The 25970-nt window shown below is 56.9% G+C and overlaps 2 protein-coding genes across 11 annotated transcripts; both read left to right on the top strand.

Annotated features, from left to right (window-relative positions):
* DNAJC5 (DnaJ heat shock protein family (Hsp40) member C5) lies at nt 1-25803 on the top strand. 10 transcript variants are annotated; one of them, XR_002339937.2, is made up of 6 exons: nt 1-200; nt 20212-20329; nt 21180-21393; nt 21700-21871; nt 21950-22019; nt 22268-25803. XR_002339937.2 is itself a non-coding variant. In XM_085003279.1 (6 exons), exons 3-6 carry the CDS (start codon nt 20223-20225, stop codon nt 22369-22371), a joined length of 597 nt encoding a protein of 198 aa, XP_084859405.1. In that variant the 5' UTR covers nt 1-200; nt 2159-2341; nt 20212-20222; the 3' UTR covers nt 22372-25803. The 10 variants fall into 10 exon arrangements, 6 of the variants coding, with proteins under 6 accessions (XP_084859405.1, XP_020933267.2, XP_084859404.1 ...); XM_085003279.1 differs by lacking the exon at nt 21950-22019 and adding an exon at nt 2159-2341; XR_014832013.1 differs by lacking the exon at nt 1-200 and adding an exon at nt 574-706.
* LOC110257381 (uncharacterized) lies at nt 22396-25803 on the top strand. Its single transcript, XM_021077612.2, has one exon. It carries the CDS (start codon nt 22606-22608, stop codon nt 23506-23508), a length of 903 nt encoding a protein of 300 aa, XP_020933271.2. The 5' UTR covers nt 22396-22605; the 3' UTR covers nt 23509-25803.
* Nucleotides 25804-25970: the final 167 nt, after the last annotated feature.

A 25970-nucleotide genomic window follows, 5' to 3' on the forward strand; every position in this document is an offset into this window, starting at 1 on the left:
GCCTCTGCCGGTGCTGCTCCCGCGCCCTCTGCCGCTGCCCCCGCCGCCGACTCCGTCGCCGCCGCCGCCGCTGCCGCCGCCGCCGCCGCCGGGTCCCGAGGCGCAGCCCCGGCTGAGGAGCGCGTCGGCCGGCTGCCCAGCAGCGCTGCGCAGGGAGGAGCAGAGCCGCGGAGCCGGCGGGCGGGCGGGCGCGCGGACAGGTGAGCTCGCGGCGGGCCCGCGGCATCGCGTCAGGCCGGGCGGGGGCCTCGCGGTGACTGGGGGCGGGATGTGGAGGCGGCTGGAGGAGGGCGGGGGCGCAGGGGGGCGCGACGCGGGCTGGGGGGCCGCGCGCCCGTAGCCGGAAATGGCGGCGACCCCCTCCCTCCTTGTTTCCCTCCCTCCCCGCTCGGGGCGGGGGGCGGCGGCCGGGCCGGAGAGGCGCCGGGAGGCCCAGGGCGCGCGCCGTGGCCAGGCCGCCGGGCCCGCGCTGTGGTCGGCCAGACCTGACCGGCGGCGGCGGCGGCGAGGGCCCAGGGCCCGGCGTGTGCGCCGGGCGCCCACCGCCCTGGGGAGGGGCTTTCCTGTCCAGGGGGCCGCGGGGGGCAGAGCCGCCGGATGCAGCAGCCACGTAACCTGTCCCCGGGTCACGCTTGGAGCTCGGCGAAGTGAGCTTTGTTCCTTGACGCGCTGTAAATTAATCTCGGGGGTGTGAATCGTCGGCCTGGTAAGAAAGAAGTGTTTTCTCTGCGTCGCAAGGACATTATTTGGAGCATCGCTGTGTATTGTCTTGCGGAGACAGTGTCGGGAGCTCTTCCCTTCAGGTTCTAACTTGTTCGTGTTGAGAGGCTGGATTAAGGAGCCCCTTTTTCATGTGCCTGAGACGATTTATCGGAGTGCATTTGGTTGTGCCACACAGGAAGGGAAGCAAAAGTTTCAGTTTTATTTTGATTTTCGTGTTGAGGTTTGATAAGGAGACATTTTAACCAGCCGGTCGTAGCCTAATGGGTGCCGTGCTGGACACCTCTGTCTGTTTACAAACTATCTTAATGACAAAACAAGTGTACTGGCCCGTCTGTGACTTGGTTGCCTAAAGGCAAAGCTCTGAGATTTTATGTTTATTCTCTTGCTCCTCTCTTGTTCAGTGTTGTCGTGAGTGTCAGCATCGTGTCATCTGTCAAATGAGAGGTGACGCTATGAGGCAGGACTTAAGGGCTTTGGGAAACTTTATAACTGAGAGCCAGCAGCTCTCCTTTGACCTGTCAGGACTCTGGGACCCCGGGCACCTCTGGGGGCCTGTGGCCAAACCAAGGGCTGTAGGAGCCGCTCTGGCTGTGGGGCAGGTGCCTCCACTAGCCCTGGGATCTGAGGGTCGTGTGTGTTGCGCCTGTTCCCCTTGGCCGTGGCGAAAGCAGACCACCTGGGCATCTGTGGTGAGCAGACGCTTAGGTCTGCATGTGGAGGAGACAGCCTTGCTGAGGGACCTCGGCTCTGGAGCCTGTGGCCTTGGGTGGGCACCTTTGTTGGGGAGGGACGCCCCTTGCCACCCTCTGACCCCCACCGCCATGGCCTCTTGGCCATTCTCTCAACAGACTCATGTGCTCTGTCCTCGGATCTGCCCGGATCCCTCACTTCCTCACTCTTAGGCCCAGTGAGGGCAGGCCTTCCCTATCTTACCTAGAATTCCAGCTCGCCACCTCCGGTTTCCTGATTCCCTTTCCTGTTTAATTTCCCACAGCACTTAATTCTTCTGAAGTCTCTTTAGTACGTTTGTTACGCGTAATCCTTTACTGTGGGGTAAGGTCCACAGGGTGGCTGTTTGGTGCGAAGAACAGTTCCTGGCACACACTCTGTGCCCGGTAAACACTGGTCGAATGAAGGAGAGTGATGAGCTTAGCAGCAGCTCTGCAGCACAGCGACCTTGTCACTGGGAAGTCGTTGTGGGTGAGTGCTGAATAGTTGGGCGCTGGGTGCTGAGGGAGGTCCGTGGCAAGTCAGCTCCCTCTCAGGAGAGGACAGCCAGTCCAGAGGCAGGGCGCAGAGGTGATCTGTGCGGGACTTCCCTGTAAATCTTTTTGCCACTTTTAGTCTCGAGTTTGCTCAGAACCAAAAGGTTTTGTCTGATCTGCCACTATAACGATGCTTTTAGAAGTTTTGTCTTTGCCGCCCCCCGCCCCAGGTAAAGCCCACATGCTGTTCATTTGTTGATGAAGTGGCGTGAGATGCAGTAAACTGTTCGAGTCACAGGGAAGTGAGCCGTTCCTGACCCTCGGCTCGCTCTCTGCTGTGAGGCTGTTGTGAGCACACTGAATCCTGCTTTGTGACTAAAGGACTTGAGTCGTTTGCAGAATCTTCACGCAGAGTGAGTTTATTTTCTTGGTTTTCGTTCGTTCTGTCAGTGCACTGGGTCTCTCTCAGCCCTTTTTGTTCTTGAGTGCCCCTCGCTCACACAGGATGGGTGCTCTGTGCTCAGTCCCAGACCTAGAACTTGAGGTCAGGCCTCCGCACTGGCTCCTGGGCTGACCACCCGCCTGACAGGATGCTGATGGTGCCTCTCCAGGGCTCCGGCCTGAGATGCCTGCATTGGTCCTGGGCTGGAGTGAATGCTCCACAGGTGTTTGTTGAATCAGTGACTAAAGCGCAGTGAGGCTGGGGTAAGGGGACAAGGTGGGATTTATCTAAGGTGAGACTTTGTCTCTCTATTTAAAATGATCACATGATGTGGAGTTCCCCGTTGTGGCGCAGAGGAAATGAATCTGACTAGTAAGCATGAGGTTGCAGGTTCGATCCCTGGCCTCGCTCAGTGGGTTAAGGATCTGGTGTTGCTGTGAGCTGTAGTGTAGGTCGCAGACGTGGGTGGTTCAGATCCCGCGTTGCTGTGGCTGTGGTGCAGGCTGGCAGCTGTAGCTCCCATTGGACCCCTAGCCTGGGAACCTCCATATGCCTTGGGTGCAGCCCTTAAAAAAAAAAAAAAAAAGACAATAAAATAAAATGAGGCTATGATGGACACAGGTGTTATCACCCTTGAAAAATTCCTTTTTTAACTTAACTCCTTTTTTAAGTACTTTGCGCAGGGCTTGGAGGGTATAACGCTGTGGGCAAACCGTATCTCAGCCCATGAGGGCAGCCAGGTCTCCTGTCGGGAAACAGATCCCTGTGTCTTCAGGGCGGGAAGCAGAGCAGAGACTCTGGGCTCTTGGTGTGCCCTCCGCACAGCGTTCTCCCCAAGAGGCGCTTTCCTGTGATGTGGTGATCTGGCTGGACGCGTCAGATCAGACCCCTCCTGCTCCGTCGCAGTCGTCCGGTCTGGGTGTCAGCAGGGTCTGTGCCAGACTTTCCCTCCTGCAAGAGGCCAAGATTTGGACTCACTGAGTGGGGGTCCTGGTACCTCTCTTACTGCGTGTGGGGGAGGAGCTGGCAGAAGATGGTCGAGGGCAAGATAGCTCGGCAGGTGCGTCCTAGGTGTGAGTGGTAGGGAGGCTGAAAACGGCAGTCGTCACGTTTTATGAAAATGCTGCCCTCGGCAGGAGGAACGGTTCTGGTTTTACTGTCCTGATACCAGGGCCAGTTCTTAGGTAATGACGTCCCCTGAAGCGGATTAACAGCTGGTCTGTTATCGGTCACTCAGAATTCAACCCAGAAGATTTAAGGATTAGATTATCAGACAACCTGTAGTTTAGATTCTCTTTCCTCATTCTCTGCATTAATTTTGTGTAAGTATGTTTTATTGCTGAAGTGGTGCGTTATGCCTCCGTTCTTGGTGCTGGCAGACAGTAGGTTTTGGTCGTTAGTAGGTAAGAATTGTTTTAAATTCTAAGAGTTTAGCAAATCCTAGTAGTTCACATCGAAATTGCGGAAATGAGGTACAATATCTCATTGTCTGAAGACGGAGTGTGTGGTGAGAGCAGGTTTGGGATGTCACTGAAAATGCCCTTTTTGGGCGGCTGTGCCCACACCACAGCTGTGACCCTAGCTACTGCAGTGACAACACCAGATCCCTAATCTGCTGTGCCTCAAGGGAACTCTTGAGAATGCCTTCTGAAGTGGTTTCCTTTTCGAGAGTTGTCTGTACACATGGAAGGTCCACTTCGTTCCAAAACACAACTGGTTTTTAAAACTTCCCTGCTAGATTTAGACAGGATGAGCCGTGAGGTCCTTCTGTACAGCACAGGGAAAGGTGTCCTATGTCTTGGGGTGGAGCATGATGGAAGATAAATGAGAAGAAGAATGTATATGGAGTCCCCCTTGTGGCTCAGCCAAAATGAACCTGCCTGGCATCCGTGAGGATGCAGGTTCGATCCCTGGCCTCACTTAGTGGGTTAAGGATCGGTGTTGCCGTGAGCTGTGGTGTAGGTCACAGACGCGGCTCGGATGTGATGTTGCTATTGCGGTGGCTGTGGTGTAGACCAGCAACTACATCTCTGATTTGACCCCAGCCTGGGACCCTCCATGTGCCTCAGGTGCAGTGGTAAAAAAAGACAAAAAGAGAGAGAGAGAGAATGTGTGTATATGTATGACTGGGTCGCTGTGCTGTACAGCAGAACTTGTCACAACTCTGTAAGTCAACTATAATTGAAGACAAAAAATCTTAGTTCTGTGGCAGAAACCTTAGTCTTTTATTCCTGACATGTTAAACCCGACTAATATCTGTAACTTATTTTGAAGCACGTTGTGAGTGACGAGTCCTTGAATGTGTGAGTGCCCGGGCGCCCTCCTTACCCTCACGGTTACAGATCACTTCTTTGTCCTTTGGGTTTTTGCCTCCCCGGCACTGTGACACCGGCTGCCCCGCCTTTGCAAGATGAAATGCACAGCCCTTTGGCCTCTTCATTGCTGGCCTCTAAGGAACTTATACCAATTGGTTGTGAAGTTGCAGTCCCGGGACTCAGAGGATTGGAATGCTGACTTGCTGCCCTATCTGTGCCCCACCCCAGCTATCTCTGCGACGGCCAGCCCTTTCTTAGCCCTGTCCTGTGCCTCTTTATCACTGGGCTGAGTGGAAATACGTTACAGTGAAAGCGGAACTGGGATTTGTCCCGCTCTGAGCCTGCTTCAAGGGTGACGAATTCGGGTGCTCAAGGCCCAAGACCCCGGGGCGCCACCTCCTAGCCCCAGGCATCGTGGGCAGCCGGCCTCGAAGGAGCTGGCCGGCTCTGCAGGAGAGCACGTGCCACCGTCTGGCTTTGTTTTGCTTCCTTCTATTATTGGCAGGGATTAGCAGCAGAGCAAATGGTTGATTTTTATCGAGGCGTCCCATCGAGCTTTCCGTTGTTAGGCAGGAGTGTCTTTAACTGTGAGAGTGTCTCTCTCTCTCGGTTAGAGGAAAATGTCTGGGTCAAACATACAGGCTTTACTCTTTTTGTCACCAAGGTCACCTGCTCTGGCAACGCGCGGCTCTGTCTTCACCCGCACGGGGTTTTTAACACCTTCTGTTTGACACTTTGGTGCTTGTCGAGCTGCTGCTGTAGGTTGGATACTGAAGTCTGAGGCGTGTGTGTGTGTGTGTGTGTGTGTGTGTGTTTGTGTTTGTTTTGCCAGTTGCAGTAAATTCTGCTTTGTTATTTAAGAATTTTAAGTAAATAGTGATAATAGTGATAATGTAGTGATAAATGGACCTTTTAAGATGTGGAAACCAGTCCACGGCTTTTTTTTTTTTTTTTTTTGCCTTTTAGGGCTGCACTCGTGGCGTACGAGGTTCCCAGGCCAGGGGTCCAATCAGAGCTACCGCTGCCGGCCTGCACCACAGCCACAGCAACGCCGGATCCCCGACCCACTGAGTGAGGCCAGGGATCAAACCCACATTTTCATGGATACTAGTCGGATTTGTTTCCACTGTGCCACAGTGGGAACTCCCACATCTATTTTTTTTAATTAACTGAAAAAGAAGTTGTATTCTGGATAACAATTTTTGTTCCTTTTTTTTTTTTTTTTTTTTTGCCCGCCTGGTGGCATATGGAGCTCCCGGTCCAAGGATCAGATCCGACTTACAGTTGCGTCCTGCACCACAGCTGCGGCCAGTGAGGGATCCTTAACCCACTGTGCTGTGCTGGGGATCGAACCTGTGTCCCAGTGCTCCAGAGGAGCTGCCAGTCCTGTTGTGCCACAGCAGGAACACCCCGGATGACAGTTTGTATTGTGCTGTATTTACCGTGTACTGTGACTCATGAGGCTCTTCCCATGCAATTTTAATGGTCCGGTTTCTCATTTTGAGATTAAACTAGAATGTCTGTAATTAAAGGATTACCTATGAAGTCTTTCTTAACTTGTCCAAGCAGAGGTGTTTCCTGTGTGAAACGGTTATGTTTTGCTGTCAGGAGAGGATGCCTCCCCTCCCCCTAACAGCAAAGCCTCGGAAATGATGTGTGGCCAGGCCAGGGTTGTTTCGTGCACATCAGCCGTAATCCCCAGGACTGCCTTGCGAGGTAGCTGTTACCCGTTAGTTTAGATCAGGAAACTGAAATGTACAGACTCCCCCCCCCCCACAAAGGGGCAGCCTCAAGAACAAGCCCAGATAAAGCCTCCGCCCCCTTCACCCGATAACACGGTGGTTGCCTCTTGCCTCACCCGCCTGGTTGCGCGACCCTAACTGACTGTTACCCACAACATCCTTCTCCCTGGTGTGTGTGTGGCATCCATAGCTCCACACTTGTCTCATCTGCCGTGCCTTTTCTTTTGTAAAAGCTGATCCATGGAATTCCCGTGGGGGCTCAGCGGGATGACGAGCATCCATGAGGAGGCGAGTTCCATCCCTGGCCTGGCTCAGTGGATTAAGGATTCGGTGTTGCCACGAGCTGTGGTGTAGGTCGAAGGGCAGCTCAGATCCCGCGTGGCTGTGGCTGTGACGTAGGCCGGGAGCTGCAGCTCCATTTCGATCCCTAGCCTGGGAACTTCCATATGCAGCAGGTGCAGCCCTGAAAAGCAAAACAAACAAACAAAAACAGATCCGTGGCAAGGGTAACTGTGACACGACGTCTTGAGGGGCTGGCTTGGGTGCCCGGTTGGCCAGCCTGTCCACCCAGCTCGGGATCACACCGAGTCCTCGCTCCGGCCCACAGACTGCAGTGCTCTCAGCCCTGCTCTCCTTCGGAGGCCTGTGCAGACCTTTGTCGGCATCTGTGATTGATTGATTGATTGATGATTGATTGCTTTTTCTAGAGCCACACCCAGGGCATATGGAGGTTCCCAGGCTAGGGGTCTAATCAGTGCTCTAGCCGCCGGCCTGTGCCAGAGCCACAGCAACGCGGAATCCGAGCTGCATCTGGGACCTACACCACAGGTCACGGTGACGCTGGATCCTTCACCCACTGAGCGAGGCCAGGGATCGAACCTGCAACCTCAGGGTTCCTAGTCGGATTCGTTAACCCCTGTGCCACGACAGGAACTCCAGCATCTGTGATTTAGACCTTGTGCTCGTGGCGTACCTTAAACTGGTCTCAGAGTCTCCGTGTGTCATCAGGCAAACCTGTCTCTTGGTCAGACCCACCTGCTGCTCCCTTGAGTGGCCAGTGGTCTGTCCTGTCCTCCCCCAGATGACCATCCAGCCGACTGACAGCTCCCCTCTGGGTGGTGGTCACGGGGCAGAGCCCCCCTGAGGGAAGGGCAGCTCGGTGCAGTCTCACCCGACGAGACGCCAGCCCCTGAAGCCTGGAAGGCAGGTCTTCTGTGTTTTAAAAGGCAAGTGACAGTAAGGCACGTTCATGAACTGTCCATTTTACTTTTGAAATGTATGCAACGGGGCACTCCCACTGTGGTGCAGTGGGTTCAGAATCCACCTGTAGCAGCTCCAGTTACTGCAGAGGCGCTGGTTCAGTCCCCAGCCTGGCACAGTGAGTGAAAGGATCCAGCATTGCCGCACCTCTGGCATAGGTTGTAGCTGAGGCTTGGGTTCCATCCCTGGCTGGGGGCTTCCATATCCCTCGGGTGCACCCATCAAAAAAAAAAAAAAAAAGGTGGGAGTTCTTGTGGTGGCTCAGTGGAAACAAATCGGACAAGAAACCATGAGGTTGCGGGTTCGATCCCCGTCCTCACTCAGTGGGTTAAGGATCCGATGTTGCTGTGAGCTGTGGTGTAGGTTGCAGACGCGACTCGGATCTGGCATTGCTGTGGCTGTGGTATAGTCCCGCAGCTGTAGGTCCGATTGGACCCCTGGCCTGGGAACCTCCCTATGCTGAGGGTGCAGCCCTAAAAAGACAAAAGAAAAAAGAAAAAAAAAAAGTATGCAACAGTAATTAATAGTAGCGTTCAAGCTGAGAATTAAGTAAAATGTAACCAACCTTTTCTTCAGCGTTGTAAACATTGTTTACATTCTGTCTGTTGTACTAACACAGTTAAGGTAGTGTCTTATTGAGGTAAAACTTACACTTTAGTGAAAGAAAATAAGTTCTTTGTGCTCAGGGCGGGGAGGAATAACTCGTTTCTAAAACTTAGGGAAAGTCAGCCATTGTATGACAGCTGGGACTCAGGCTTGCATCCGAATCCCAGTCCCGCTGGTCCCTGGCAGAGTCACCCTGAGTAGATGAGTCCGTGGTTTCCAACCTAAGTCTTCTCATCTGTGAGTTGGAGGCCGTGACAGTGGTAGCTGGTACTTGCTGGGTTCCCGGCCCCCTGACGACGAGCCAGCTCACAGACACGTGGCGCCAGGCTGCTTCCATCCCCATTGGACAGGGAGGATGGCGGACGGCGGATGGCGGTGATGGGTCACTTGCCCAGGTCGTAGCCCCTGAGCAGCAGGGCCAGGTTCCAGCCTGGGCAAGTGGCTGAGAACTGTCCCCACTGACGCCGGCGTGGGGACCTGTCCGGCAATGCGCCTAAAGGCCTGCGCCTGCCAGGCATGTGTCCACTGTAGCTGCCACCCTGGAATTGAGAGCGGTAGTTACAAGTTCTGTCACAGAACAGCTGTGACAGTGTACGCACGTGTCTTGACACTTAGTGCTTCTGCCCTCAGGCGTCTCTCAGGTTGGCTTGTCCTGGTGTGGCTCGTGCACCTTCTGCTTGGTTTCGTGCCAGATTTGAGGGAATAGTTTGATTTGGGTTACGGTTGCCGGGAGTCAGTCGCTCTGAAGCCATGTCTGCTCCTTCGTCAGAGGTGTTCCACCAGTCGGAAGCACTGGGCTGGCCCCTCTCCAGAGGACTGTCCCATGGAGCCGCCCTGGCTGGGGTGTCACAGTGCGGAGAAGGCATGCGGTTTCTCACAGGCACATTTTGGAGACAGAAGGCATCGTGGTGGCATCTGGCACATCTTTACGCACTCGCGTCCACTGTGTGTGTCACGGGCTCCCGTTCATTCTGGTTTGGGGGTGGGGCTGCAGCCAGCGCGGTGGGTCCTTGATTGTCAGTGTTACACAGTGAACTGCCCTGAGCCTGTGGGAGCCTCCATTCTCCTGAGTGACTGTGACATTGACAGTATGATTTTGGTCACAAGTATTGTCACAGGTTATTCAACGTTGAGGATTTTTTTTTTTTTTTTGTATTTTGGGTTTTTGGGGGGTTTGTTTTTGTTTGGTCTTTTTAGGGCCACACCTACATCATATGGAAGTTCCCAGGCTAGGGGTCGATTTGGAGCTACAGCTGCCAGTCTTCACCACAGCCACGGCAACGTAGGATCTGAGCCTCGTCTTGAGGTCTATACCACAGCTCATGGCACCAGTGGGACCCTCGGCCCACTGAGCGAGGCCAGGGATTATTGAACCCATGTCCTTATGGATGCTAATCGGGTTTGTTACCACTGAGCCACAGTGGGGACTCTTTGAAGTTGAGGATTTGAACGTTGTGAGATTTCCAGATAATGAGGCAATTCCTCCTGGTAGGCAGTCACGAACATGGACTTGTCCTTGGTTGCCCGACACATTATGGCCTTTCTGTCGTGGTGCAAATTCCTCTGTGTGTCCCGGTCTGTGTGCTACCCTCAGGCCCAGTCTGCAGAGAGCCCAGGGCAGCAGCCAGCTGCCTGGGTTGAAGAGCCTGTGGCTGCAGTGCCCCGAGACGTTAGGTGTGATGAGGCTGGAGCACCAACAACCCAGTAGCTCCACTGCTCCCCCTCCCTGCAAAACACTGTTGTCGGCTGCTCTCTGGTTTCTTTTTAGACTGGGGACATGTGAAGGTGTCTGGAAGTGTCTGGTTGTAGCAGTGGTCTGCCTGGGGTCCTTCCCTCCAGCCCTGGGCAGAGGCGAGTGCCTGCTGGCGCCAGGGCTGTGCTGCTGGAAGTGCTCTGGATCTGCCCACCCTGTTCCGGATGCCAGGGTTCTAGCTTGTTTCAGGCTCCCACACAGAGGCAGTGCTGCCCTGCCCTCGTGCCCGGGGTCTCCCTGGTGTCACCCGATTCACCCCTGCCGGGTGCCCCTCGGGCAGGCTGAGCAGCAAGGCCAGAAGGTGCCCCCTTCCGCGACGGCCCGTGGTATCGCCTCTGCGAGTCGTAGGCGCTGGAGAATGTTCAGCTCCTTTGACGCGCCTCGTGTTCACGCACATGTTTATAGTTATTTTCCTCGGCGTCTGATCTCCTTTTCCTTTTGACTCGTGCACGAGCATCGGTTTAGGAAAGAAAGGTCCATTTGCTTCCTGGACGTGAGTCCCTAGTGATAAATGAACTCAGTGGACCTTTACGGAGGGGATGCCGGTGCGCGGGGCGCTGCTCAGTTGGTAACATGGGAGGCTTCATCTTTCTCACTTAATTCTCCCTGTTTTAAGGTTCAGCATCACTGTGGCTTTTCATTCTTCTTAGACTTAAGGAAGAAAGGTGAATGCTTTAGGGTTCCTCTGTTTTCCTAAAGAATTGGGGGATTCCTTACACTTGGAGTTCATTTCAGGTCAGGAGTCGGCTACCAGGACGGCGGTCCTCGGCGTGATTCCGTGCGCCTGGCCAGCTCTGCGTCTGCCTCACGCTCTGTGCTCATCTGTCTCTGGAGTTCAGTGGTGGCCAGTCCCTCCCGTCGGGCAGCACATTCACATCTCTTGGGATCGATGACGGTTCAATTGCACGTGCAAACTGTAACTGCTGTGTCCCAGTGTCCCCAGCAGTGGCCCTCCCTTGTCTTGAGGGCAGCAGGTGCTCCAGCCCCGGCTGCTTCCTGAATGTCCTCTGGCAGGTTTTTACGAGGTTCATCATGGATTTTCAATGAAGATTCCTTCGAAGAAGAGAGGTCAGCTGTCACTGAAACACCGGTTGTGTTTTGTCTTTAATGTTTTTGTGGGTAGCAAGGTTTCGCTTCTGTGGGTTTAGGAGACAAAGCAGCAGTGCCCGCCCCAGGGCGCACCCCCCCACCCCCCAAGGGGCGTCTCGCCGGCTGTGTCTTCCCACTGCCTCCCCAGCCGTCACCTGATGAATCACCGGTCCCCTGTCCTGACTGGAGGTGGCAGCATCCTTGTCTCCCGTGTGACAGGGCTCTGGCCTCGGACTGGCTAGAGGGTGTCGGCCTTTCTTCCTTTTCTTCCCCTCCTCTGACTGCTGCTGCCCTTGTCCCTTTACGCTGTCAAGGCAGAGAAGGTCAGGTTGTGTTTCCTAACAGTACACTTGCCTTCCGTAACATTATTGCTGAAAACCCATAAAATGCTTACATTATTTCCACTTGTGGAAACAGTGTTTATTTCAGAGCCTGGATTCCTTCCTCTGGTTACATTTCTCTTTCTAGAGTAGGGCTCCTCTCTCCCCAGGTTCCTCACAGCCTTTTTCTTAGCATCTGTATTTCTATTTTTTAGTTTTATTTTATTTTATTTTATTTTTGCTTTTTGTGGCCACACCCATGGCATATGGAGATTCCTAAGCTAGGGGTCCAATTGGAGCTGTAGCTGCCGGCCTACACCACAGCCACAGCAACATGAGATCCAAGGCGCGTCTGCAACCTATACCACAGCTCATGGCAATGCCAGGTCCTTAACCCACTGAGCGAGGCCAGGGATCGAACCCGCCACCTCTCGGTTCCTAGTCGGATTCCTTTCCGCTGTGCCACCACGGGAGCTCCTTAGCGTCGTATTGTCAGACTGCCTATTGTATGATGTACTGTCTTTGTGACCTGGAGCTCTCCTCTGGGCACTTTGTCCTCTGCCCCTGGCAACACAGTGGCTTTCTAGGCTGCCTGTCCAGCCACATTCCTGGGGCGGCCCACCGTGTGCGGGGAGGCTGGTGAGCACCCAGGGGCAGCCTGGAAACCTCTGCATCTTGAGGAGCATCGCCAGAGACAGCGCGGCGTCCTCAGTGTGGCCGTGGGAAGGCCACCACTTTCTGTCCTCGGGGGCGTGGGGAGCAAACCTCTCTGCACACCAGGCGGTGTGGCTCAAGGGATTACCTTCTAACTGCTTTTACAATCCTCCTTGTCAGAGTTCCTGCTGTGGTGCTGTTGGTTAAGAATCCAATTGCAGCCGCTTGGATTCAGTCCCTGGCCCGGGGAACTTCCATATGCTGTGCTGCAGGTGCAGCCGTTAAAACCAACAAATAAAACAAACAAACAAAAAAACCTGCTTGGAATAACTAGGATTAGAGTTCTATGCCCAAAATGTGATTTTAGCTTTAGGGCAGAATATAGATGTTTTCACACATGTGATGACTCGAGCTCATAGTCACTGATACGCAGGCCGTGTGCTTGCTGAGCAAAGTCAGTCCCAGAGAGATGACACAGAGGCTGCCGTGCTGCCTGACCAGAGGGCGTGGGATCTGGGAGTAAAAACGTGGGTATATATCCCACAGATTACCTGGGGAAAACAGACCTCTAAGTAAATTTTGGGTTGAAGAAGAAAATGGGCAGAACGGGTGAAGGTGGGCAGAAAGGTGTCGACTCAGAGTTACACATCCAGCGTCGCGGGGCCGGGTGTGCAGTGTGCTGACTGCAGTCGGTACTGTAGTGTATGTTTGACAGCTGCTAGGGGACTAGATCTGAACACCTCTCATCCAAAGGAGTTCCTGTCATGGCTCAGCAGTGACGAACCCGACTAAGTATCCATGAGGATACAGGTTCCCTCCCTGGCCTCACTCAGTGGGTTGAGGATCCGGCGTTGCCATGAGCTGTGGTGTAAGTCGCAGACGTGGCTCAGATCTGGCCTTGCTGTGGCTCTGGCGTAGGCAGCAGCTGCAGCTCCGATTCCACCCCTAGCCCGGGAACCTCCGCATGCCATGGGTGGAGCCAAGAAGGGGGGAAAAAAAACCTAAACAGAATAGTGTTTGGGGAGAATCATGAGGTAGATTTTTTTTTTTAAAGGAAGGGATGGTAGGAGTTCTTACTGTGGCGCAGCGGGATCAGCGGCACTGGGACCCAGGGTGCACTGGGACGCAGGTTCGATCCCCGGCCCTGGGACAGCTGCATCTTGGGTTGTGACTGCCACTCAGATCTGATCGCTGACGTGGGAACTCCATATGCCACAGGGTGGCTGAAAAAGAAAATTTTTAAATTTAAGGGATTGTAATAAATATTGGTTCTCGTGTGGGGAGAATGCAGGAAGTTTCACAGTTACCAGTAATTTTCTAGTTTTAAATTGAAGGACGGGCTTGTGGTCTTTCTCACTGTGTCCTGACTTGTATGGTCCATGCATTCCTTTCTGTGCATCAAATACGACATGAGAAAGTATTTAAGCAGAACCAGAAGAGCCCTCCTTTTCAGATGTTTTCAGATCTCAAAGCTGGTATCTGACTGCTTCCTTTGATTGTGGTTTGACTTCAACAGCAACTCTGCAACGTTCGCCGCATGCCAAGACTGCGTCTGCAAACACAGGCACAATTCCGTGTGCCTGTCCCTTTCCCCCGGAGGTGTCTGTCTCCTGAGAAGCACAAGCGTGGCCCGTGAGGACAGGGATTTTTTTGTCTGTTTCGTTTATTTTGGTCACTGCTAAATTCCCAGCTTTGAGGGAAGAGTGTGGGACGTGGCAGAAGCTTTGTAAACATTTGTTGAGCAAACAACACAGACACATGCTCAAGGCCCAGGGCGGCTTCATAGAATGTGCAGGGCTCTGCCGTGCGTCCGTGGGGTGAGTGGCTGGGACAGGCCTTCCGGGACCAGGGGGCAGGGTGGCAAGGAGAGCCCAGGACTCTGGGCAGCACTGCCTTGGCCTCCGAGCTAGTATCAGGCCATGAGGCCCAGCGGGTGCAGCGGCAGGAGGAGGCTGTGTCCTCCAGGACCTCGGCAGGCAGACCGGGGAGCTGGGCTTTGGTGCTGCAGCCAGTGGGCTGTTGGTGAAGGACCTGAGTGGGCTGGTGACAGGGGGACAGACTGTGTATCTTCCAGAAGACCCTCCCTCTTACCTGATCCCTGCTTCCTACGGTCGGCAAGCCTGACTGTGGGGTCTCACTGTTCCCGCTTGTGCCCAGCTGCTGGTCTGCTTGGCAGTCGCCAGGGCACACCACAGCTTTGCACAGGTGCCCCTGGTTTCTGAAGGTACGATGCTTCCGACTCCTGCCCTGGGGCTTGAGAGCACCTTCGAAATGTAGTTAAAACGGGCCCAGGTTCTGTTGTGGCCCAGTGGGTTAAGACCCCCACGCAGTGTCCTTGAGGATGTGGATTGGATTCCTGGCCTCTCTCACTGGGTGAAGGATCCAGCATTGCCGCAAGCTGCAGCGTAGGTCGCAGACGCAGCTCAGATCTGGCGTGGCTGTGGTGTAGGTTGGCAGCTGCAGCTCCAGTTTGACCCTTGGCCCTGGAACTTCCATATGCCACAGGCATGGCCCTAAAATGCAAAAAAACAAAACAAAACCAAACCTGGAGTTCCCTTCGTGGTGCAGCGGAAATGAATCTGACTAGGAACCATGAGGTTGTGGGTTTGATCCCTGGCCTCTATCAGTGGGTTAAGGATCTGGCGTTGCCGTGAGCTGTGGTGTAGGTCGCGGACGCTGCTCGGATCTGGCGTTGCTTCGGCTGTGGTGTAGGCCTGAGGCTACGGCTTTGATCTGATTCAACCTCAAGCCTGGGAACTTCCACATGCCACAAGTGCGGCCCTGAAAAAAGACAGAAGACCAGAAAAGAAAAAAAAAAAGCTCACAAAAACCACACACTGAATTCTGTCTCATCCCCCTGGGGGGATACAGACCTAGGTGAGGACCCCCCACTCACCACAGCAGGCGCGTCCTGGACCTCAGGGCCTCAAGGCCTGTGCGGAGAATACCTGGTCCCAAGGCCCTTGGGGCTTCTTGAGGTGATGAGCTTGGAGCTCTGTGCCTGGGGTGCTGAACGTGGGGGTCGGGGGGAGAGGGGCCGGTAGCAGGCAGGACACGAGAGCGTGGAAGAAACGGCCACCATGGAGGCCGTGGCACGAGCCAGGCGCCAAGGGGACAGTCCGCAGTTTATTCCTCGGGCAAAATCTGTAAGATGGTTATTTTTTTCCTGTATTAGAAAAACGTTTATTTCTTTAAATCGTTGAAGTATACCTGCTCACTATAGAAACGTCCGAAAATGGGAGCTCCCCGGTGGTCCAGCGGTTAGGACTTTGTGCATTCCCTGCTGCAGCCTGGGTTCAGTCCCTGCTCTGGGAATCTAGATCCCATGTCAAGCTGCTGTACACTCTAGCCCCCTGCACCCCCCCAAAAAAAAAGAAAAGAAAAATTAAGAAAACAAAATCTTGGAGTCCCCGTCATGGCACAGTGATTAACGAATCTGACTAGGAACCATGAGGTTACGGGTTCAATCCCTGCCCTTGCTCAGTGGGTTAAGGATCCGGCGTTGCCGTGAGCTGTGGTGTAGGTTGCAGACGCAGCTCGGATCCCGCGTTGCTGTGGCTCTGGCGTAGGCCGGTGGCTCCAGCTCCGATTCGACCCCTAGCCTGGGAATCTCCACATGCCACGGGAGCAGCCCAAGAAATGGCAAAAAGACAAAAAAAAAAAAAAAAGAAAATCTTCAAGTGCCCTGGTGGCTCAGTGAGTTAAGGATCTGTCATTGTCACTGCTGCAGCTCTGGTTGTAGCTGTGGTGCAGGTTGGATCCCTGGCCCAGGAACTTCCGTGTGCTGCATGCAGGTGAGGCCAAAAAAAAGCAGCAGCAGGTGATACAGCAGAGTGGCTTGCCTAGCGACTCCTCCAGGGTATGTGTTTCCTTGGTGGCTCTGAGACGGGAGATGCCACACTCGTGCAGTGGCATCTCTTTGGCCCTCAGCCACTCTTAAGTGGTGCTGGTGAGTCACAACTGGGGTGAGACGGGCAAGCTCCCCAGGGAGTTCTCTTTAGTCAAATTAAGTAGCTGACTGCCGCAGGATGTCTGGTCATTTGCTTTAAAGAGCAGACGCAAAGGTGTTATTGATATTTTTCTAGGGATGGGGTCTGAAAGCCAGCAACTGTTTAGTAGGTGCTGAGTCACTGAGACTAAAAATGTTTGTCAGGTTGGTGTTTCTAGAGCAGTTGTCAAGGATCAAAAAAACCACTTAGCTCCTTGTCGTTAAACCAGACAAAGTCATGGTACCTCTGCTGTGAACTAAATGGACAGAATACTTAGTGATGGAGAGTGGCCTAGACTATGCCACTACCTCACCAGCGTCAGAAAAAGGGCCTGCCACCCACCAAGGGTCGAGGGTCCTGTGCAGGCCTGCCTGGGCTGCAGGAGGCGGGGGGGTCCTTGTGTCGAGAAGCCTTCAGAACCAGGCACTGAGTCCTCACGCCCTGATGGCAAAGCCCGCTGTCGCTCAGATGGCAGTGGGGCTCATTTTATTTTCTGCCCTCAGCGGTGTGTCATCGTCCCTTACGCTGAGGGCCCAGGTGGCTCACCTGGGGTCCCTCAGCCGAGTGCCCGTGACTGCCAGCTCAAGGAACCCCACGCGGAGGAAGATAACCCGAGTGCTGTGGTCAGGAGGTGGGAGGACCCTGCCGCCTGCAGGGGTCCCAGGCTCTCCAGCTGCAGCCTGGCCCCAGCATCTTCTCATCACACCCCGGCCTGTTTCTCCATCTCCTTCCTCAGATAACTGAATCACGGTGGTGTACCAGCATACTTTCTTTTCTTTCTTTTTCTTTTTCTTTTTTTTGGCTTTGTAGGGCCGCACCCACGGCATATGGAGGTTCCCAGGCTAGAGGTCCTAGGGGTCCAATCGGAGCTGCAGCTGCCAGCCTCCGCCACAGCCACAGCAGTGCCGGATCCAAGCCACATCTGCGACCTGCGCCACAGCTCACGGCAACGCCAGATCCTTCACCCACTGAGCGAGGCCAGGGATCGCACCCATGGCGTAGTCGGATTCGTTTCCACTGCTCTGTGATGGCAACCCCAGCATGCTTTTCCCGAATGCTTGTATTCACCCCTTCTTCTGACCTTGCACTTGGTCGACCATGGCACCCCAGGCCGAGGGTCTCTTCTCCTTCGATTAGAAAGCTGCTTTGTTCCAGGAAGTTCTCCATTTGCCCGGGACGTCTTGGCAGGGCCGTGGCGCTGTGCCCGGTGGGCCTCGGTTTCCGCCCTCGTGTGCCCTCCCAGCTGGGTCTGTCTCCTCTGCTGACTGCTTTCTCCCAGTGGGCTGTGTTCTCTGCCTCCCAGACCAATGCGCTCTGGATGCCTGTTCTCGAGCTGCTGCCTCCGCAGGCTCCGGACTCGCGTATTCTCTGCACGTTGGCCTCGGGCTGCGCCAGGCGCGTCGAGGCCGTCTGCTCTGCGGCCCACTGAGCTGCTCGGCGGCTTTTGCCGGAGACGCTCGTGTCCTTGGGTCCTTGTTCTTCACGGTTCGTCGTGATCTCTGTCTCCGAGGGTATCAGGACAGTTTTCAGAGCGCTTTTAGGTTTTCACAAAAATCCAGGGGAAGGTAGAATTCCCCGGAATCCCCGCCCCCTCCACGAGCTGTGTGCACACCGTGCACTAGTGTGAAACGCCAGCCCTGACACGTGCTGACCAGTCCGCGGAACACATCAGGGCTCACTCTTGGTGTTGCAGGTTCTGTGGATTTTTTTTTTTTTTTTTTTTTTGTCTTTTTTTTTTGCTATTTCTTGGGCCGCTCCCACGGCATATGGAGGTTCCCAGGCTAGGGGTCGAATCGGAGCTGTAGCCACCGGCCTACGCCAGAGCCACAGCAACGCGGGATCCGAGCCGCGTCTGTGACCTACACCACAGCTCACGGCAACGCCGGATCCTTAACCCACTGAGCAAGGGCAGGGACCGAACCCGCAACCTCATGGTTCCTAGTCGGATTCGTTAACCACTGCGCCACGACGGGAACTCCGGTTCTGTGGATTTTGACCAGGTAGAGGGACACGCATCCCCCCCGTAGCATCTGGTACTTTCATTGCCCTGAAAAGTCCCTGTGAAAAATTGCCTGTTCATCTTCCTCACCCCTGACCCGGGCAACCCCTGATCTTTTTACCGTTTCCCTAGTTCTGCCTTTTCCAGAACGCGGTGGAGCTGGAGTCACACAGTCTGCGGCCTTTCCGATTGGTGGCTGCTTTCACTTAGCGAAATGCACGTGCGTTTCCTCCCTGGCTTCGCGTGACTGGAAGGCTCGTCTCCGTTGGGGCGGAATCGTGGCCCACAGTCTGGATGCTCCACCGTTTATGTCTCACCTGCTGGAGGACGTCCTGGCTGCTTCTGAGTTTTGGCAGCTCTGCCTGCACCAGTTTACTTCTAAGTAGTAGCCAGTAACCGCACAGGGATTATTAGATGAGTGATGAGCATGCGTGTGGTTTAGTGTTAGACTCTCAAGGTTTTCCTGGGCACCTGTCAGCAGGTGCTGACCCTGTTCGGGTCAGAGAGCGGACGGGCTGTGATGTCAGCCCCCTTAAGTTTGTGGGAACTTGTTTGAAGGTCCAGAGTGTGACGCGTCTACGTGGTTTTTGATCGGTGTGGAGTCTGTAGATGCCAAGTGTCACGAAGGCGCCACTGAGGTCATGGTGGCTGCTAGCATTCTTCTCAGTGCTGGCTTTTTCCTGCTTTTGTGTGTGTGTCTCTCTCGGTTTCTGAGGGGGGGTGTTAAAGTTTTTGTGACTGTGAAATTGTTTCTCCCTTTAGTTCAGTCAGTACTTAATGCGTTTTGAGGGTTTTTTTTGGGTTTTTTTTGGGGGGGGATTGGTCTTTTTAGGGCTGTACTTGAGACACATGGAGGTTCCCAGGCTAGGGGTCGAACACCACAGCCACGCGGGATCCGAGCTAAGTCTGCAGCCTACACCACAGCTCACAGTAACGCTGGATCCTTAACCCACTGAGTGAGGCCCGGGATCAGACCCGAGACCTCATGGATACTAGTCAGGTTCATTAACCGCTGAGCCACAACAGGAACTCCGAAGCTGTTTTTGAAGTGTGTGTGTCTCTCGCAGACAGTGTGTAGTTGGGTCTCGCATTTTTATCCCTTCCGACAGTCTCTTTTATTGGAGTCTGAAGCGTTTCATTTTCCTTTCAGCTTTTTAACTCTGCCTCCTTGCATTTTTTTTCTTTTTTTGGCACCAGTTGCAGCATATGGAAGCTCCCAGGCCAGGGATTGAATCCGAGCCAGAGCTGGGACATATGTCAGAGCTGCGGCAATGCTGGATCCTTAACCCACTGTGCCAGGCTGGGGATTGAACCAGTGCCTCCCCAGAGACAAGCTGGGTCATTAACCCCCTAGCCACAGCGGGAACTCCTCCTCGTAGCTTTTCCTTTTTCTTTTTTTTTTTTTGGCTGCCCTGTGGCATGTGGAGCTCCCAGGCCAGGGATCAGATCCGGGCCCCAGTTGTGGTCTACACTGCGGCTGCACCACCACCAGATCCTTTCGTCTGCTGTTCCAGGCTGTGGATCAGACGTGCATCCTGGCACTGCCAGAGACACCCCAGTGGATCTCGTCTCAGTGCGTCTTTGTGTGGAGGTTGCTCTAGATACTAATCACACTGAAGTTTTATATCTACTTAGGGGCAGTGTTATTGCACGATTAGAAACTGCCCCTAACATGCGCCCCCACGGGACCACTCCTCCCTCCTTCCTGCTGTAGTCGAATATGTTCTGTGTGTACATCATGACCCCACAAGGTGGTGTGGGGTTTTGTTTTGTTTTGTTTTGTTTTTGCTTTTTAGGACTGCACCCGAGGCACATGGAGGTTCTCCGGTTAGGGGTCGCATCAGAGCTGCAGCTGCCGGCCTTCATCACAGCCACAGCAATGCGGGATCCAAGCCGCATCTGCGACCCACACCACAGCTCACACCAACGCCGGATCCCTCACCCACTCACTGAGCGAGGCCAGGGGTTGAACCGGTGTCCTCACGGACACTAGACACAGCGGGAACTCCACGCAGTGTGATTTTTTGCTGAAGCAGTCGAGCGGGGTCCGGCGCGTCAGCTGTGCACCTGCAGGTGGCTGCGTACCTTCTGATGTTTGGCCTGCGCTCTTGTAGGTCAGGCTGCCATGGCAGACCAGCGACAGCGCTCACTGTCCACCTCGGGGGAGTCGCTGTATCACGTGCTGGGGCTGGACAAGAATGCAACCTCGGATGACATCAAGAAGTCCTATCGGTGAGAGCCTGCGCCTCCCGCCCTGTGCCTGCCTGTGCCGAGAACCCTGCCCGCCCTCCTGGCCTGGTCACTGTTTAGGCGGCCCCAGTTCCCTTGCATCTTTGGGGTTTTGTTTTGTTTGTCTATTGTTGTCTTTTTAGGGCCGCACCTTCGGCACATGGAGGTTCCCAGGCTAGGGGTCGATCGGAGCTGTAGCCACCGGCCTGCACCACAGCCACAGCAACTTGGGATCCGAGCGGCATCTGCAGCCTACACCGCTGCTCACACAACGCCGGATCCTTAACCCACTGAGCAGGGCCAGGGATCAAACCTGCATCCTCATGGATGCCAGTCGCATTTGTTAACCGCTGAGCCACGACAAGAACTCCCCATTGCATCTTTGAATGTGGAGTGTGTCTCTTTATATAGCTTTTCACTTGTCTTAATGTTTTCTCAGCAACCAAAAGTAGTGCTTTGGGGATAATGCACCCCTCTGCCCTGGAGCAGACGGCTCCGCAGGGCAGGTCTGGCCGAGCTGAGCTGTGCCGCGCCAGGTGCCTGTGAGGGATGCGTAAGGTCCTCTGTCTCCTTAGCAGACACAGCGTGGGCTTTGCTGCGCCCTCCTGCCTGTCTCGCCGGGCGGCCCGCAGGTGTGCAGTGAGTGGCCAGGCCACCAGGGGGCAGCAGCGGGGCAGGCCCGGGGCAGCTGCCCGCCGTCGGTTCTCACCCGGGCACCTGCTCCTGAGCGTGGACTGGCCGGGGGCTGTGCGGGGGGCTGGACTGTGAGACGGGGGTGGGTAAGCGCGTCTCCTGGGCCTCCATCCCCTGAGGAGCGTGACATGCAAGACCAGGAGATGGTTTTGGTTTGCAGGAAGCTGGCCTTGAAGTATCACCCTGACAAGAACCCCGATAACCCGGAGGCGGCAGACAAGTTCAAGGAGATCAACAACGCCCACGCCATCCTGACCGACGCCACCAAGAGGAACATTTACGACAAGTACGGCTCGCTGGGTCTCTACGTGGCCGAGCAGTTCGGGGAGGAGAACGTCAACACCTACTTCGTGCTGTCCAGCTGGTGGGCCAAGGTGAGCGCCGGAGCTGGGCGGCCCCCGCCAGGTGCGCTCGGGTCCCTGTGGTGGGACAGCAGACGGCCCTCTTGCGGGCGCGGCTCGTTTCTGCCCTTGTTCACAGAGCCGGGCGGGGCAGCTTGCGCCCTACGGTTTTAGACCTTTGCTTGTCTTTGCTTCCTGGTTTTGCTCCAAATGCTGGTGCCTCTGGGGCACCTCCCCTCGGGCCGTCCGCCTGCCCTGCCTGAGTGGAAGGGAGCCCCGTGGGCCCAGGCCCTCTGCAGCTCCGGGGGGCCCACCGCCCAGCCCGCTCCCTCCCCGCAGGCGCTCTTCGTCTTCTGCGGGCTCCTGACCTGCTGCTACTGCTGCTGCTGCCTGTGCTGCTGCTTCAACTGCTGCTGCGGCCGGTGCAAGCCCAAGGCCCCTGACGGCGAGGAGACCGAGTTCTACGTGTCCCCCGAGGACCTGGAGGCGCAGCTGCAGTCCGACGAGCGGGGTGAGCGCCCGCCCTTGTCCGCCGCGCGATGCGGGGCCAGGGCGGGCCCTGAACGTGTCGCCCTGTCTCGTCAAACAGGAGGGCACTGACACTGTGCGGGAGTGTTGGTGGTGGCGGCGGGACTGTTGTGTGAACGCGGACGCTGGAGGTAACAGCAGCGCAGAGGGCGGTCCCCATGGCGGACTGCGGGGCCACAGCGCCAGGGACCGAGTAGGTGGGGCGGGGTCGGGGGTGCAGGTCACGGTGGCCTCTCCCCGCTGAGCGCTTGTCCTACGACCTCGGACCCCAGTGGAGCCGCCAGGCGCCAAAGGCGCCGCCAGAAGCGGGTCTCGGGCCACGGGGCGCGGTGCAGCCTGCGGGCCCGCCCTCACGCCGGCGCCTGTGCTTTGCTTGCAGAGGCCTCAGACGCTCCGATCGCCGTCCAGCCGGCCTCGGCCACGGAGACCACCCAGCTCACGGCCGACTCGCACCCCAGCTACCACACCGACGGGTTCAACTAAGTTCAGGAAGAGCTGCAACGAGAGGGTCAGCGCCCGGCCGGCCGCTCAACCTTAGAATCATGAACTGTAGTCACAGAGCTGGCGCGGGAGCCGCTCCGGCCACGGGAAGGGCAGCGCCCGCCCGCCCGCCTCTGTGCCCGCCCGCCATCCGTCGATCCCGACCCACGAAGCGCGTAGCATGCAGTATTTAAAGCAGTTTAGCTACGGTCTTCTGTTGTTCCTTTCTTTGACAGCATGTATGGGTTCTGTTCCATGTCCGTCTGTGTTGTGGGCGTGTTGCAGCCAGGCCGTGTTCACCCGGCGGGGCGGGGGCAGGGGGGCGCCTCAGGGCTTTCAGTCCGGTCTGTGCCCTGGGTGGATGGCCCGCGTGGCGCCTCGCGGCCAGGCGGGCCCAGACAGGCTGGGAGCTGTGGGGTCTGCCCGCTGCCCTCTGTGCACGACCGTGTGGCCGCAGGCAGGGCCGTTGGACTCAGGCGCCTGGCGGGAGCTGGGCCCAGCCGCCCGGCGTGGCCCTTCCGTGGTGTTGGTCCCGAGGACAGTCTGTGCGGCCTCTTCGCCTTGTGGGCTCGGCCTGGCAGCGGGCGTTCCCCGTGTGCGGCTGTGGCGGTCGCTGCAGGAGGCTCTGCTGACCACAGTCTTGCCGTGTCGGACCTGAGGCCGGTCCCCGCCCCCTCACCAGGCGTGGGAACGGTCCCGCACTTGCCCAGGCCACGGGCCGGATGGACAGGGCCCCCTCCCGCAGCCCCGCTCCCCCCGCCCGCACCTTGTCTTCGCCCACATCTCTGCAGGACCCCCTGGCCCTTTCGGGACCCCCTCAGCATCGCAGATGGCAGCAGTGGCCCGGGCCTCGGGAGTCGGGGGCTGAGAGTCCTGGCTGCCGGTGGCGAGCGGCCGTACAGCCCTCCCCTGTGCCACCCAGAGCGCCCAGCCGCCCCCTTCCTTCGCATGGTCCCTTTGGCTGGTGTTGATGGCTCGGGTAGAGCTAGAGGCATCGGACTCAGAGGAAGGACCAGCTGGACCAAAGGCGCACTCTGGGTAGAGGGGTGGGTTCCAGGAGGCCCTGGGCCCTTCAGCGTGTTTGCCCGCGGCCAGGCCACGGAAGCCCTGGGAGGGCGCTCCTGCCTGGCCTGTGCGTGACACTGCCGGGTTTCTGCAGAACGAGCCGAGGGAACAGCCAGTGGGAAGGACGGGGTGGGGGCCGCACGCAGGGAGGTCAGACGCACCTGAAGTCACTGGCGGCATCGGCGGCGTCCCCTGTTCCCCCTCCCCCCCCCCCCGCCGCCGCCGCCGTGGCCCGAGCACTCCAGGAGCCGTGCTGGGGGAGGCCCCGTTTTGTTGGGGGTTTTGTGCGGGAGGATGATCACGGAGGTGTCCAGTGAGGGAGGTGCGCCCTGATACTGAGCTAGAAGGGCCCCGGGCTTGGGCTGCTGGGAGGGTTAGGAAATGCACTGTCTCACCGCCCAGGACGGGGAGGAGGCCCCATGCAGGGCGGTCTTCACTGCCAGTTCCCGTCCAGCAGCAGGAGTCCAGCCCGAGGGGGAGGCAGCCAGTCTTCCTGCTGTCTCTGGAAATAACTAGGAAGTGAGTTGTTTGCCCCGAACGGCCAAGAACCCAGCTCAAAGCTTCGGGCAGGAAGCCGCCCCTGCACCGTGTCTGTGCTCTTGCTTTGTGTCCAGAAGCACTGAGGCCCGTGGCACACGCCAGTGGTCCCCTGCCGGGGGTCTTTCGGTTCTAGAATCTTACGGATCGTCTCCTAGAAACATGACGCTCCCTGGAGGCCCGGGTGGCGTGGGAAGGAGGGGCAGGTCTGGGTCGAACCCGTCCCCTGTGGGGTTTGTAAAAATGAGATAAGTGGTGAGTGATGACAGCAGCCCTCAAGCCGATGCTGATGCTGCCCCGAGGCCCAGGCCCCCGGGAGCTGAGCCCGGGTCTGGACCACCCCCCGCCTGACCCAACCCGAAGCGTGTCCTCTCTGGGGTCCGGGGCAGAAGCCTTTCCCAGGGGTCTACTGTCCACACTCGCAGGCCGCCTCCTGGCTGGAGACCAAGGTCCCCGGGTGCCCTTTGCCCGCGTGGTTGTCTGTTCTCTGGGGAGCAGTGTCGTGTCTGGAGGGGTGCAGCCGCGCCTGTGCTCGGCAAGGACAGCTCTCTGCCTGTCGTGGTGGGGACAGGCGTGCTGTGGGCCTCACGCTAGGTGGCCCGCCGTGGCCAGGGCTGGGGGACCTGAGGGTGGGTGGGGACAGGGCTGTGCACGTCTCTGTTTGTGCGTGGTGACTGGTTCCCGGGCCTTCGGGCCTTACCCTGCTTCCCGCTGCTTTCGCTGTGAGCCCTCCCGCTTCTCTGGTCAGTCGAGTGGGACCGCTGGGCAAAGCCTGGGCGCGCTGGGCGGGGCGGGCGGCGTGTCCACACCGCTGGCCGGGGAGCCCGTCCGGGGCGGCCTGGTCAGCATCTGGAGGGAGTGCGCCCGGGAGAGCCCTGCCTGTCCTGGCTCAGTGCGTGCGCCCGGGGGGCAGCTTGGAGGCTGTGGCAACGGGCCTGATCGCATTCCTCTGGCGGCTTCTGAGCTGTGAACTCTGTGACCCGGGACTCACCTGTTGCGCTCCTCCTCCTGTGGAATTGGCAGCCAGCTCCGTTTCCTCCTGTCGTTTCAAGCACGGTTGGCGTCGTCTGCTGTAGGTGTGGGCGTAGTGTGGGTGTAGTGTGTGTACATATGTGTATATGTATATATCACGCAGCAGGCGTGACTGCTGCTATCCAGTGGCGAAGCAACAAGTACAATAAAAATCGGCTCCAAATTGGCCTCTGGTTTCTTGACGAGTCGCGGTGGGAGCCGGGCCTCAGTGTCTGGTGTCTTGCTCCTTGCGCGGAAGGCGGCACCGACCCCACTGTGCGCCCGGAGCCGGTGCCTGCCCCCTGCGAGTCCAGGGTGGGGGCAGGACCACCCAGGCGGCGACTGGGCAAGCGCTGCCCATCCCTCCCTGGGCCCCGTTGCTCTCCTGACCCAGAGGTGGGTGGCACGGCCCTGTGACACTCAGGTGGCTGGAAACCCTCCCTCTCTTTAAACATGAAAACCAGTTTATGCACCAGATGGAGTCTGACAGCTGTGCTCAGAGGGCCCCTGTCCTGCACACAGACCCACCCTGCGGGTTCCTGAGGAAGACGGGGCCACACCGCCACCCTCCAGGAGGGGGCTGGCCGCGGCGCGTCTCTGGAAAATGGGGTGATGTGGCGGGGGAGGCAGTTTACACTGAAACGTTCCCGACGTGGTGAGAAGCTCTGTGCGGGTGTGGGAACCGTTGTGGTCCCCGTGCTGCTCTCGTCCTCCTGGGGCCTGACCTCTGCCCTGGCGCCTGTGCACACCGGGGGCCAGTCTCTTCTGTCTGAATGTTGACCTGTGATAAAGATAACGTGTAAAATAAATGTTTTCACCGCAGTCCAGGTGTATGTCTTATTTCCTGATTCCTGCATAATCCCGTTTGAGGGACAGCTGACCTTGGAGGCCCTCCCGAGTCCCCTGGGGGGCAGGGACCCCACCCCCACCTGTCTGGCCGAGTAAGGACACGCCCTCCATCTTCTGGAGACTGTGCCTGGGCTGGAGGC

The sequence above is a fragment of the Sus scrofa genome, chromosome 17, assembly GCF_054392235.1.
Source record: "Sus scrofa isolate SSC_HxYL_T2T_F1_AM1 chromosome 17, Sscrofa_HxYL_maternal_Yorkshire_Landrace_v2.0, whole genome shotgun sequence".
Classification (NCBI taxonomy): Eukaryota; Metazoa; Chordata; class Mammalia; order Artiodactyla; family Suidae; genus Sus; species Sus scrofa.